The 12,775-nt window shown below is 37.2% G+C and overlaps 1 protein-coding gene across 1 annotated transcript in view; it reads right to left on the bottom strand.

Moving 5' to 3' along the window:
* Positions 1–6,702: 6,702 nt before the first annotated feature.
* The window catches only part of LOC107744143 (ribosome-recycling factor, mitochondrial-like), a 19,596-nt gene continuing 13,523 nt past the window's right edge, over positions 6,703–12,775 (bottom strand). The window contains exons 11-12 of the mRNA XM_016557651.1: positions 11,251–11,410; positions 6,703–7,649 (exon numbers count right to left, since the gene is read on the bottom strand). Of these exons, the coding sequence (XP_016413137.1) occupies positions 7,572–7,649; positions 11,251–11,410 (238 nt within the window). The 3' untranslated portion in view covers positions 6,703–7,571. The remainder of the gene's footprint in view (positions 7,650–11,250; positions 11,411–12,775) is intronic.

Below are 12,775 nucleotides of genomic sequence, written 5' to 3'. Positions count from 1 at the left end.
AGTTTTTGGCTCAAGGTCTGCATTTAAAGTCACACCAGAGGTGTTCAGCTGGGATTAGGACTTGGCTTTCTGCAGACCAGTCAAGTTCTTCCACACTGACTGAATCAATCTTTTTTATTTATTTTTTTTAACCTTGCCTTATACACAGAGGCATTGTTGTGTTAGAATAGAAATTGGTCCTGTTCAAACTATTGGTATAAAATCAGAAGCACACAATTCCCCAGAATGCTTAAACATTAAGATTTGTACTCGTGGAAATTACTAAGTCAAAGTAGTCAAACCTGTTCATTAGAAGGGGGGGTCCCAATACTTTGGGCAATATAGTGTATGTTTGGTGCGGTAGGGGGCCCAACCTCATATTCTTTCATAGGGCCCAAAATTGCTAGCGGCGCCCCTGTCCCCGGTTGTTGTTTTAGAACATTAAGCCCGCTCCACTGCACTACATTTGCGCTCACGTCTCGCGTCTTTTGCAGTGTCTCGAACCACTGCCTAGAATGTCCTGCGACGGGGCCCCCAAAAGGCAGGGGCCCCTACGCACCGCGGGGGCTGCGGGGGTGTCCCGTACGCCACTGACCGTGATACAACCATCCTGATATCACAATGAAGAAAAACTTGATTAAAAATTAAATTCTTGAAGTATTTTAACAAAATTCAAAAACCAGTCACGTGGTCCAGCAACATGTAAAAAAAAAAAGCATAAAAACAGGAAAGGATCATGGAGAGGATGCCCCAGACCCTTATTATGTCTGTCAAGATCAATAAATCACCTAAAATATCACATAATTAGATTTTTTTATGCATAGACAAAGTTATTTCCATTTTTAAAATGTCATGATGTGATTCCTCAACATGTAATAATAATAATAATTAATAAACCATGACATTTAAAAAAAAATACCCTTTTTCCCTTTTAGTCAATAAGTAATCAATAATTTTGGATTTATTCAAAACCATATAAAACCAACATGAAAGAGGCTAGATTTACTAAGAACTTTGCACATGTTATACACTGTTTTGGATTTTGTTTTCCCTTAATAATAAAAACCTTCATTTAAAAACTGCATGTTGTGTTCACTTGTGTTATCTTTTACTAATATTTAAATTTGTTTGATGATCTGAAACATTAAAGTGTGACAAACACGCAAAAAAATAAGAAATCAGGAAGGGGGCCAACACTTTTTCACACCACTGTATAAGATCTTTTCTGATTTGCGCCGATTTCTTCCACACAAAAATGACTGCCTTTTTTCTATGCTGGCCTATTATTCTGGTGTCATTTCAGATGAACCTCCTCTGAAGGACACATAAAACCACAATACAATGTGGTTGGTTGCTTTACATGTCCTTCTTGTGGCAGTTAATGCGCTATGAAGTTGACCAGACTTTATGCCACTAAAAATATAGGTTCTTTATTGTCATTAATGGTTCAGTGAAGCACCTTTAACGTCAATGGAACCTTCCCAATGGATAAAAGTTTCTTTAGATTACTAAAATGTTCTTCACACTAAGACAAAAAAAGTTATTTTAAGAACTGGGGCCAGTTGCATAAACTTAGCCATGTTAAGACTGTGTCTTAAGAACTAGTTTGACCAACTAGCAGTTGCCAAGGGGTAACCAGTCTTACTTTTCCAATACAAATAAGACCAATCTGCCTTTTTCATAACCAAATTAAAAAAGTTATGACCAGTCTTGAGGAAAACAAAAATTAGCCTAGATGACTAACTTTTTAACAGTTTATGCAACCGGCCCAATTCACTGAAAGGTTCTTTTCGTAACAAAAATGGTTCGAAAACCCCTTTTTGGAACCTTTATTTTTAGTCAATGTGTGAGACTCCAACCACCTCAAATTCCTGAAGTAAAGTGTAGCCTATTTTTAGATGCTACCTGCTGAGAAATCTTGGTGGCCTTAGACAGCAGTCACACCGCTACCCAATCTTTAAATCTGTTCGCTACACAAAACTACAGTCCACTTTCGTTCCCCTCAGCATTAGCGACACTGTCACTAGTGATCACAGGCTCAGTGAGAGGCCTCTCACCCCAGTCGCGTGTCCCTTTAACTACCTTGCATGGCAGGTGCCTCCCTTCTCTTCTGTGCAGCAAAGACTTATGAATAATACGCGTTTAGCACAGACAGCTTTGTGCATGCGCGCATGTAGGCCTATGCCGTGACCCCCACTCGCCTCATCTCGCGTCTCTCCGTGCTTTGAGCCGTTGATTACAGTCCTCCCGCGGGGATATCGAGACTCCGTGGAGATGGGGGTATCTAGAGCTCCAGTCACTTAGGATCAAGACAGGGGCAGGAAATCGCTACGGACTTAAAGCTAAATATATAATTCCTCCCGTGCTGGTAATCACAAGGTCCAGACGATTTGAAATGACAGTTTAACCACTTCAAACTCAAAGACGTTTCTGTTCTATAGGATTCATCTAATGAGCGCACCCTGGGCCGGGATGTAATTGCACATAGCACAGGTTTAGGTCGTTCAGGTTGGATGGAGGGCAACCGGAAGGAAACTATTTCCACAGACTAAAATCCCAACTAGAATAGACTTTAGTCAGGTTTGCGCCATATTTCATTTATGACAGGAATGAAAACGAGGCTGAAGTAAGTGCGTTCAATGGATTGTGCTGTTGTTTAACAACAATACCGATTGTTTGGCTGATGAATCGACTTTCCGAAAGAAAAAAGTGGACAAAGATTCCATGGAAGTTGTGAGTTCCGAAAATTCTTCATGAACTAGGACCTTTATAGTTTGTGTCATTGTACTCCGTGTTGGGGACGTAACACATTACAAGCAAAGCGAGTTACGTAATCAGATTACTTTTTTAAAAAGTAGCCTAACTAGTCAAGTAACGCATTACTTTTAAATTTTCAAGAAAATTACTTACAAGTTACTTTTTCAAATAAGTAATGCAAGTTGCTTTGTTTCCCCATTTATTCACTGACAGCCCTCCTGTCCCCTTACTTCCTCATGGGAGTAAATGAAGAGGCACTTCCTTCAGCCTGAGGCTTATTAATTTCACTTTTGGTGTGAAAGGGCCTTTACAGTTGACAAAAATATAACTATAAAAATATAACAAGCCCAGCATAGGTGATAAAAAGTAGGCTAACACAAAAGTAATGTAATGCATACTTTTCATAAAAAGTAACTAACGTGATTAGTTACTTTTTTTATGGAGTAACACAATATTGTAATGCGTTACATTTAAAAGTAGCTTTCCACAACACTGATTTTAAAGACTGTAAGTCTCTCCCTCACAGCCTTTTCATCCATGTTAAATTCAATATAGTGTCTAACCTGTAAGGTCTATAGTTTTCATTTTGTATAAAAATCAGATTTGCATTTGTAGTGCTTGGAAAACAATAAAAGGTTTAAGGTTAGCTACGTTTAGGGTGTAAAAAAAATTAGCAATAGGTCCTACAATTAAGCAATTTACACTTAAAGAGAAAACAATATATAAAGCTTTATATTATTTATTATAAAATAACTTAATTTCACTTTTGGTGTGAAAGGGCCTTTACAGTTGACAAAAATATAACTATAAAAATATAACAAGCCCAGCATAGGTGATAAAAAGTAGGCTAACACAAAAGTAATGTAATGCATACTTTTCATAAAAAGTAACTAACGTGATTAGTTACTTTTTTTATGGAGTAACACAATATTGTAATGCGTTACATTTAAAAGTAGCTTTCCACAACACTGATTTTAAAGACTGTAAGTCTCTCCCTCACAGCCTTTTCATCCATGTTAAATTCAATATAGTGTCTAACCTGTAAGGTCTATAGTTTTCATTTTGTATAAAAATCAGATTTGCATTTGTAGTGCTTGGAAAACAATAAAAGGTTTAAGGTTAGCTACGTTTAGGGTGTAAAAAAAATTAGCAATAGGTCCTACAATTAAGCAATTTACACTTAAAGAGAAAACAATATATAAAGCTTTATATTATTTATTATAAAATAAATTAAAAAATTTCCACTTCATGGAAAACACAGATTGATCTCTCATTTTGTCTAATCAAATGGCCCCAAAATGAAAACGTCCCTCCCTTTAATTCCTCTTATACCACCTGAACCGAGCAATAGCAAGTAGCAAATCATAGTTCAAAGGTGTGGCTACTGTCTATTTTAGAATTTTTAAAGACATTTTTTAAGGGATAAGTTCATCAATCTGTCCTGTCTCAACTTCCAATTTGCATTAGGAAATATGTAAACACAAGGAAAGAAAACAGAGTAAAATAATGTCAAATAATGTCTGGAACTTTCAACAGATGCAAGAAATAAATGACCAACCACATTTCATATAAGTAAAAATTGCAACTTATAGATTTTGAAACGCAAATATCTTAAAATATGTACAGTATATCTGTAAGAAGAACAGAACAATTTTGGGTTTCCCAAAGAACCTTTCTGTGAACAGTTCTTAAAATAACCATTGTTTTTCTTAGTGTGAAGAACATTTTAATAATCTAAAGAAACTTTTGCGCAAAGAAAAGGTTCCATGGTTGTTAAAGGTTCTTGAAATGTTAAAAGTTCCATCAACACTCTTAAAAAGAAAGGTTCCAGAAGTTTTTTTGGCCTTCGAAGAACCTCCCCAAAGAACCTTTCAGTGAACAGTTCTTAAAAGAACATTTTTTTCTTCGTGTAAATAACATTTTAATAATCTAAAGAACCTCTTTTTCCATTACAAAGAACCTTGAAAGATTCCATGAATGTGCAGAAAACTGTAGTAAAAAAAGGTTTGAAATAAAAAAGAGGGATTTCGATTCTGTGTTTCCTCACAGGCAGCATAATAAATGATCAGGGAGGAAAAGTTTGTTAGGCTGATATCGAATAACAGCAGCGAGCTCGAAGTCCAATTCAAGTGTGAAGTGACATGAGCACGCGGCGGTTAAATCTAACCTATCATCATGCCTGCATTACAATGCAGTTCACAACCAAGCCACATATTAAGTTGTGTAATTCTTTAAAAAGCGCTCAGATTGACCCGAGATCAAGAATGAATAATGCATTTGCCAGAAAAGGCTTCGTTTCGAACTCCTTACACGCTCCCCTGATATATGCATGACTATCAGAGGGAAGAGAATCCGCGCTAATTTCCCTTCCACTTTGCATATGCAGTGATCATGCCCTTATGGCACCGACATCCCGACGGAAAATCTCTTTTCATCTCCAGCGAAGTGCGTCTCACGCTTAAACTGATTGGATTCTTGATGAGGCGGTCGGGGTGGCTCGCGCACTTCAGGCGAGGACGCGTCGAGCGCGCGGGAGCCAATTCGGTGCCACTGAAGTGATTAAACGCGCTCTCGAGGCCCCCCGGTAACTATCTCCGCGTACGGATGCGTGCGTGGACCGTAATCAGCGCACGCGGACAGGGAAAGTATAATAGCACCGCTCTGCCCCTTCGCTGGAGACCCCGTTGTCTGTAAAGTGCTCATATTCCCACCTAACCAGCACATCAGTGTTCTAGCATTGCCACAAGACTGAGAGGATGAATAATGCAGTGCAGTCCTAACTCATTTGCATGCAAACTAGGGGGGAAATACGGAAGATTTCCATGCCGCTGGACACTTGCCTCGGTTAATAGCAGATGCATTGTTTTGATTTTGCATGCACACTGACCCCGTTCCGACACGGGTCAAGAGGTGACGGTCCACGTAACGCAGCGTATATATTCCTGCGATGCGAGTTTACTGTCAATTCAAGAGTTTACAGAGCCAATTTACATGTATATATTTCCAGCGACACAGAAGGAAAAACATTTGGTCTCCCCGCTGCTATCGCAATCCTCTCCATCACGGTAGTGGTAAACAGAGAAACACACAGTAATCCACTTGATAAATGTCAAGTGAAATGAAGCTATCAGCTGAAAGCAATTTTCGGGGCAGCGCGCGGAGCCAGCGACTCGGGATTTTCACCCCTCCATCGATCACGAGCCTCTCTCTCAGGCCAAGATATACAATGCCCCCAAATTGCTGACATATGGACCGGGGGAAACCTGCCCATTTCCTGTGTCTGCGAAATAGCTCCTCTAAACTTTTGTTTATTTAGTGACCCCACGTTTTCTTCCATTAGAGACAATGCTTTTCGGTTACTGCCGAGAAATACTGTTGGACATGTAAGGAAAAACTGAAGACGGAATGTTGTATTTATCGCAAACTTTTTTTTTTTTGGCTGAGCATTCACCCCATTCACCTTTCGTCCAGCTGTTGAAATGATAAGAAGTAAATTAGAGAAAAAAAGTAAATTATTTGCCTTTTTTTTTTTTTTTCTCTCGATCTTAATGGTTTTTAAACCCTATAACTACTCATGTGAAGCCTGAATGAAAAATGTTCTTTATTGGCACCTACGGTTCCATAAAGAACCCTAACCATCTTAAAAATACGTAAAGGTTCCAAATGAGGCTGCGCAGTGATGCCACAGAAGAGCATTTTTGGTTCCCCAAAGAACCTTTCAGTAAACTGTTCCTAAAAGAACCACTGTTTTTCTTAAAGAATATTGAAATAATCTAAAGAACCTTTTTCCACTATAAAGTGCACTGGAAAATTTCCATGGATGTTAAAGGTTCTAAATGGAACCATTGATGCCAATAAAGAACCATTCTTTTTTAAAAGTGTAGAACCTTTTCGTCGCATAAAATGTTCTTTATAGTGAGAAAAGGTTCTTTAGATGATTCAAAGGTTCTTTACACTCAGGAAAAAAATGGTTGTTTTGGTTAAAATTTGAGTTACAAATGGTTACTGTTCACTGAAACCTAAAATGGTTATTCTATAGCACTTTCTGCAAAAATCCCCTTTTGTTTTAAAGAGAGTAGCCGAAAAACCTTGGAACATTCATCAACCAATAAGAATCAGTATTCAGCACTGAGAATTCTGAAATGTTGTCGTAGAAGAAGATATATTTCACATTGCCATTCTAGAATAATCTTGGGCATTAAGTTTCAACAGTAATAAACAAAGAACAGCAGATGTGGAAATATGATTCAAAAGGCGAAGCGCGCGCACACACACACACACACACACACACGGACTACAGCACCAGGACAATAACTGAAGCATTTTATTAAGTTTACAAGGCTAGATCTGATCATATAGATGAAAATAATGACTATTTTAGGCCGATATTGTGAATGCGAAACAAATGTTGGCAGCATGTTACTTTGTGCTCTCATCCTCCATCCTGTGTGACTTTCAGCCTCCTGTAAAGACCACAGCGTTTACATTCAGTGCGGTGCCTTTTACATAAACACCACGTTTGTGGCATTGCTTTGATTAGGAGGAGTACCCCAAATCACATTAAAACTTCATTTGTCCTGCGTTTGTTTGTTTGGAGATGTGAACACAAGAAGCACCATAAGCCACTGGCGTGCCACGCCAACATTTGTTTATGCATGAGAAAAACCCAAACACCATCCAAAACACCACCTTCGCCGCTTCCATCACCACGATCATTAACTGTTTTCTGTTTGGGGGATTTTTGTTCCAGTCACAAGAACAGCTGACTGTTTTTGACCTGATGATAGCGAGACAAACGGACCGGGGGCGTTCTGAAAGTCTGGAAGGCCTCACTGTCATCCGAGTAACTCCTTGGTTTTAGTGGCCAGCTGTTTGTCAATGTCTGCCACGTAACCGTCTGCCATTTGTTGAATCTGGTGATATTGGAGAACACAAGGCAAATGTATATGGTTATTATACATAAATACCATACTATATTTACACAATTACATATTTGTGTGACTGCAAAAAAATACCTTGTGGGTATTTATCGGTTGGTTGGTTGGTTGGTTTATTTATTACAAAACAACAATTAAATTTTTTTTTTTACTATTTATTATTATTACTACTAGTACTAATGCTAAATTATATTTATTAGTAATAATAAAACAATTTATTAGCATCAGTACTACTACTACTAGCTGCTAATTATTGGCTATTTATTAATAGAACAACATTAATTATTATTTTATTAACACTACTGCAACTACTAAATGTAGTAGTAATAATATATATTAATTTAATAATAAGACTAGTATTAATATTTATAATTATTAATAATATTATTAAACTACTATTACTAAAACATATTTATAATTATTTACTATTACTATTAATGTACATTCATTTAATAGTAATAAAACATGAAATAAACTATTATTAATATTATTATTATTACTACTACTGCTACTACTTTGAAATTAATATTTATTACTAAAACAATAATTAAAAATATAGGTAATAATAATTATTAAAATTACAACTACTACTGCTGCTGCTACTACTACTACTAATGAACATTAATTCATTGTTAATAAAATAAGTATTAATACTGTATTTTTATTAGTTATTATTATTACTACTACTACTACTACTACTACTTTGAAATTAATATTTATTAATAAAACAATAATTAAACGTATAGGTAATAATAATTATTAAAATTACAACTACTGCTGCTGCTACTGCTAGTAATGATAATAATAATAAACATTATTTCATTATTAATAAAATAAGTATTAATACTGTATTATTATTATTGTTGTTTTAATAAATTTAAATGAATATTTATGCATTTATTAATAATAAAACAACATTTAAAACATATCATTATTTATTATTATTAATAATACTACCATTATCACTACAGTCATGGCCAAAAGTTTTGGCAGTGACATAAATTTTGTGTTTGGCAAAGTTTGCTGCTTAAGCTGTTGTGGTGTTCATTCACATTGTTTCTAGATTACTGTGTAGAGTGATCAGATGCATTTTAAATAATTGCTAAAAGCTTCATTGGCCAAAAAAAAATGAACTTTTCACAAAAAAAACAAAAACAAATTTCACTGTTTTTTGATCCTGACACAAAATGAGCAGCTAACATTAATTGACTAATCATATCAGCAGCACATATGAAAGTGTGAATGAGTACTAGTCAGGTAAAATCCCTATCATACTTATTAGATTGTAAAGAGCAGACTGATTGCTATAAAAGGAGGGAAGAAGTACTTCCAATCATCGTGTTCTTGTTAGCAATGGTTACCTTCAAAGAAACACATGCAGCCATCATCACTTTGCATCAAAATGGCCTCACATGCGAGGAAATTGCTACAAAGAATATTGCACCTGAAAGAACCATTTGCCGGATCATCAAGAACTTCAAGGAGAGAGGTTCGACTGCAGTGAAGAAGTCTTCAGGACGTCCCAGAGTGTCCAGCAAGCGCCAGGACCGTCTCCTCCTGAGGAGTCAGCTACGGAATAGTGTCTCCAGCAGTGCAGAGCTTGCTCAGGAATGGCAGCAGGTTGGTGTGAGAGCATCTGAACGCACAGTGAGGCCAAGACTTTTAAACAACGGCATCCTGAGCATCCTGAGACCATCCATGTGTGGGGTTGCTTTTCAACCAGGGGAGTGGGCTCTCTCATAATTCTGCCCAAAAACACTGCCATGAATAAAGAATGGTATCAAAACATCCTGCAAGAGCGACTTCTTCCAACGATCCATGAGCAATTTGGTGATGATCCGTGCATTTTCCAGCATGATGGAGCACCATGTCACAAAGCAAAGAAGTGGCTCGAAGATCATTACATTGAAATTTTGGATCCGTGGCCAGGCAACTCCCCGGATCTCAATCCCATAGAGAACCTGTGGTCAGTTACAGTCTTGGCCAAAAGTTTTGGCAGTGACATAAATTTTGTGTTTTACTAATAATGTACATTAATTTTTTATTAATAAACAATTATTAATATTTATTATTATTATTGCTACTAGGACTACAATTACTACTACTTTCAATACCTTTAAGTTAATATTCATTTATTAATAATAAAACATTTAACATTTTTTTACTACTGCTATTATTACTACTGATATTAATAAAATAAAAATTGATAATTAATATTTATTAATTAATTTATTTCTTAGTTCATTTGTGTCACCTGTTTTTCTATCAAGTGAATGGTATCTTCAGAGACGCCCTCTTTGGACTTCTTCACTCGCGTGACAGCATTGGTCCGTACTTTCCTCAGCGAATCCTTGGCCTTGTTACTGAACTGCTTCGCCAGTTTCACCAGATTCTCCCTGTGTTCGCGCGTCACCCTGGAAGTCAAATACACGGTTAAACCAACTCATTTTAGATCATAATAATCACTGAAACGTCTTCAGATCAGTTGTGCTGATTTATATTTTTAGACCAAATGACATTTAGAGGATGAGTAACTACATTAAGAACAAATCTGACAGTCCAGACTGTTATTTACACTTTGATATTATGACGCTTATGACAGACAATCTGTGTTTATGATATGGCTGCAAGCCAGAAACAGCTATAAGCACGGTCTTTGAAAATAAAACAAAAAGTTTGACAATAAACAAACTGATGTTCTCGCCCAAATTCTGCTGTAGGTGTAGAAGTTTCCCCATCTTATAATTGGCATTTTGCTGCCAGCCATTTGCAAACAGTCCAAGAGTAGTGTCTGTTTACTGCAAACAATGTTCATAATTACTGATTCTGAGCCAATCAAGCCTCCCGCTCTCTTTAGAAATGCAAGTGCATGTGAGGAGGCTGCACTGATTACGGGCGAGACGTCCGGCCCCTCTGAACGCGCTGCCAGACGAGCACCTGCTGCTGGAGCTAGAGCTGCAGCGCGGCCTCGTAATCAAACAGTTTTGTGGTTTGAAGAATGAAGGCCGTGCGGTGAGACTCTTTGGCTTGGCAGGGAAGAGCAGCGGCGTTCAGAGGTTCAAGACCGCTGCGTTTGCTTTCTTGTGTCACATATAAAAGAGAGTATACAGAGAACAGAAGGGAACATGAAAAATTACAATACAAAGCTATCTTAAACACTAACAGAACATGCAAGTTTTCCCATATATATATATATATATATCAGATGAAAAAGAACAGGATATGACTGGATTGAGATAAAAAGAACCATTATGAAAAGCATGCAGTTATGTTATAACTTTTGGTCAAGACGTAGTACAGTCTTGGCCAAAAGTTTTGGCAGTGACATAAATTTTGTGTTTTACTAATAATGTACATTAATTTTTTATTAATAAACAATTATTAATATTTATTATTATTATTGCTACTAGGACTACAATTACTACTACTTTCAATACCTTTAAGTTAATATTCATTTATTAATAATAAAACATTTAACATTTTTTTACTACTGCTATTATTACTACTGATATTAATAAAATAAAAATTGATAATTAATATTTATTAATTAATTTATTTCTTAGTTCATTTGTGTCACCTGTTTTTCTATCAAGTGAATGGTATCTTCAGAGACGCCCTCTTTGGACTTCTTCACTCGCGTGACAGCATTGGTCCGTACTTTCCTCAGCGAATCCTTGGCCTTGTTACTGAACTGCTTCGCCAGTTTCACCAGATTCTCCCTGTGTTCGCGCGTCACCCTGGAAGTCAAATACACGGTTAAACCAACTCATTTTAGATCATAATAATCACTGAAACGTCTTCAGATCAGTTGTGCTGATTTATATTTTTAGACCAAATGACATTTAGAGGATGAGTAACTACATTAAGAACAAATCTGACAGTCCAGACTGTTATTTACACTTTGATATTATGACGCTTATGACAGACAATCTGTGTTTATGATATGGCTGCAAGCCAGAAACAGCTATAAGCACGGTCTTTGAAAATAAAACAAAAAGTTTGACAATAAACAAACTGATGTTCTCGCCCAAATTCTGCTGTAGGTGTAGAAGTTTCCCCATCTTATAATTGGCATTTTGCTGCCAGCCATTTGCAAACAGTCCAAGAGTAGTGTCTGTTTACTGCAAACAATGTTCATAATTACTGATTCTGAGCCAATCAAGCCTCCCGCTCTCTTTAGAAATGCAAGTGCATGTGAGGAGGCTGCACTGATTACGGGCGAGACGTCCGGCCCCTCTGAACGCGCTGCCAGACGAGCACCTGCTGCTGGAGCTAGAGCTGCAGCGCGGCCTCGTAATCAAACAGTTTTGTGGTTTGAAGAATGAAGGCCGTGCGGTGAGACTCTTTGGCTTGGCAGGGAAGAGCAGCGGCGTTCAGAGGTTCAAGACCGCTGCGTTTGCTTTCTTGTGTCACATATAAAAGAGAGTATACAGAGAACAGAAGGGAACATGAAAAATTACAATACAAAGCTATCTTAAACACTAACAGAACATGCAAGTTTTCCCATATATATATATATATATATCAGATGAAAAAGAACAGGATATGACTGGATTGAGATAAAAAGAACCATTATGAAAAGCATGCAGTTATGTTATGCTATGTGTTTTGAGTATTTTCCAAGGTGTTCCTATGGTGTTGATAAAGTGTTCTAGGTGGTTCCTAGGGAGTCACTATGCAGTTGCTAGGGAGTTCTGAATGGTTGCTTTGGAATGGTTATGTGCTTGATAGTGTGTTCTGGGTGGTTGCTAAGGTGCAGCTATGTAGCTGGCACAGTTGATACTAAGGCCCTGTTTACACTAGTGCGTTTTCGCTTTAAAACGGCGTTTTAAAATGAAAATGATCCTCGTCTACACTGACGTTTTCACTGCATTTTGGAAACGATCTCAGTCTACACTACACAACCGAAAACGCATGTCACATGACCATTCATGCAGGTACAACCATAGATATGTATAGGTAGATTCCCTATTATTTCGCCCCAAGCACGCAGACGCCATCTAAATAATAGGGAATCTACCTATACATATCTATGGGTACAACTATGAGCATGACGTTACTGTTTACATGGTCATCAAGGATACGCAGAGAGAATGTGGGCA

Source organism: Sinocyclocheilus rhinocerous, unplaced genomic scaffold (assembly GCF_001515625.1).
Source record: "Sinocyclocheilus rhinocerous isolate Xijiao unplaced genomic scaffold, SAMN03320098_v1.1 scaffold287, whole genome shotgun sequence".
Taxonomy (NCBI): Eukaryota; Metazoa; Chordata; class Actinopteri; order Cypriniformes; family Cyprinidae; genus Sinocyclocheilus; species Sinocyclocheilus rhinocerous.
The sequence above is the reverse complement of the archived record's forward strand: the minus strand, read 5'-3'. Positions and strand labels throughout refer to the sequence as shown.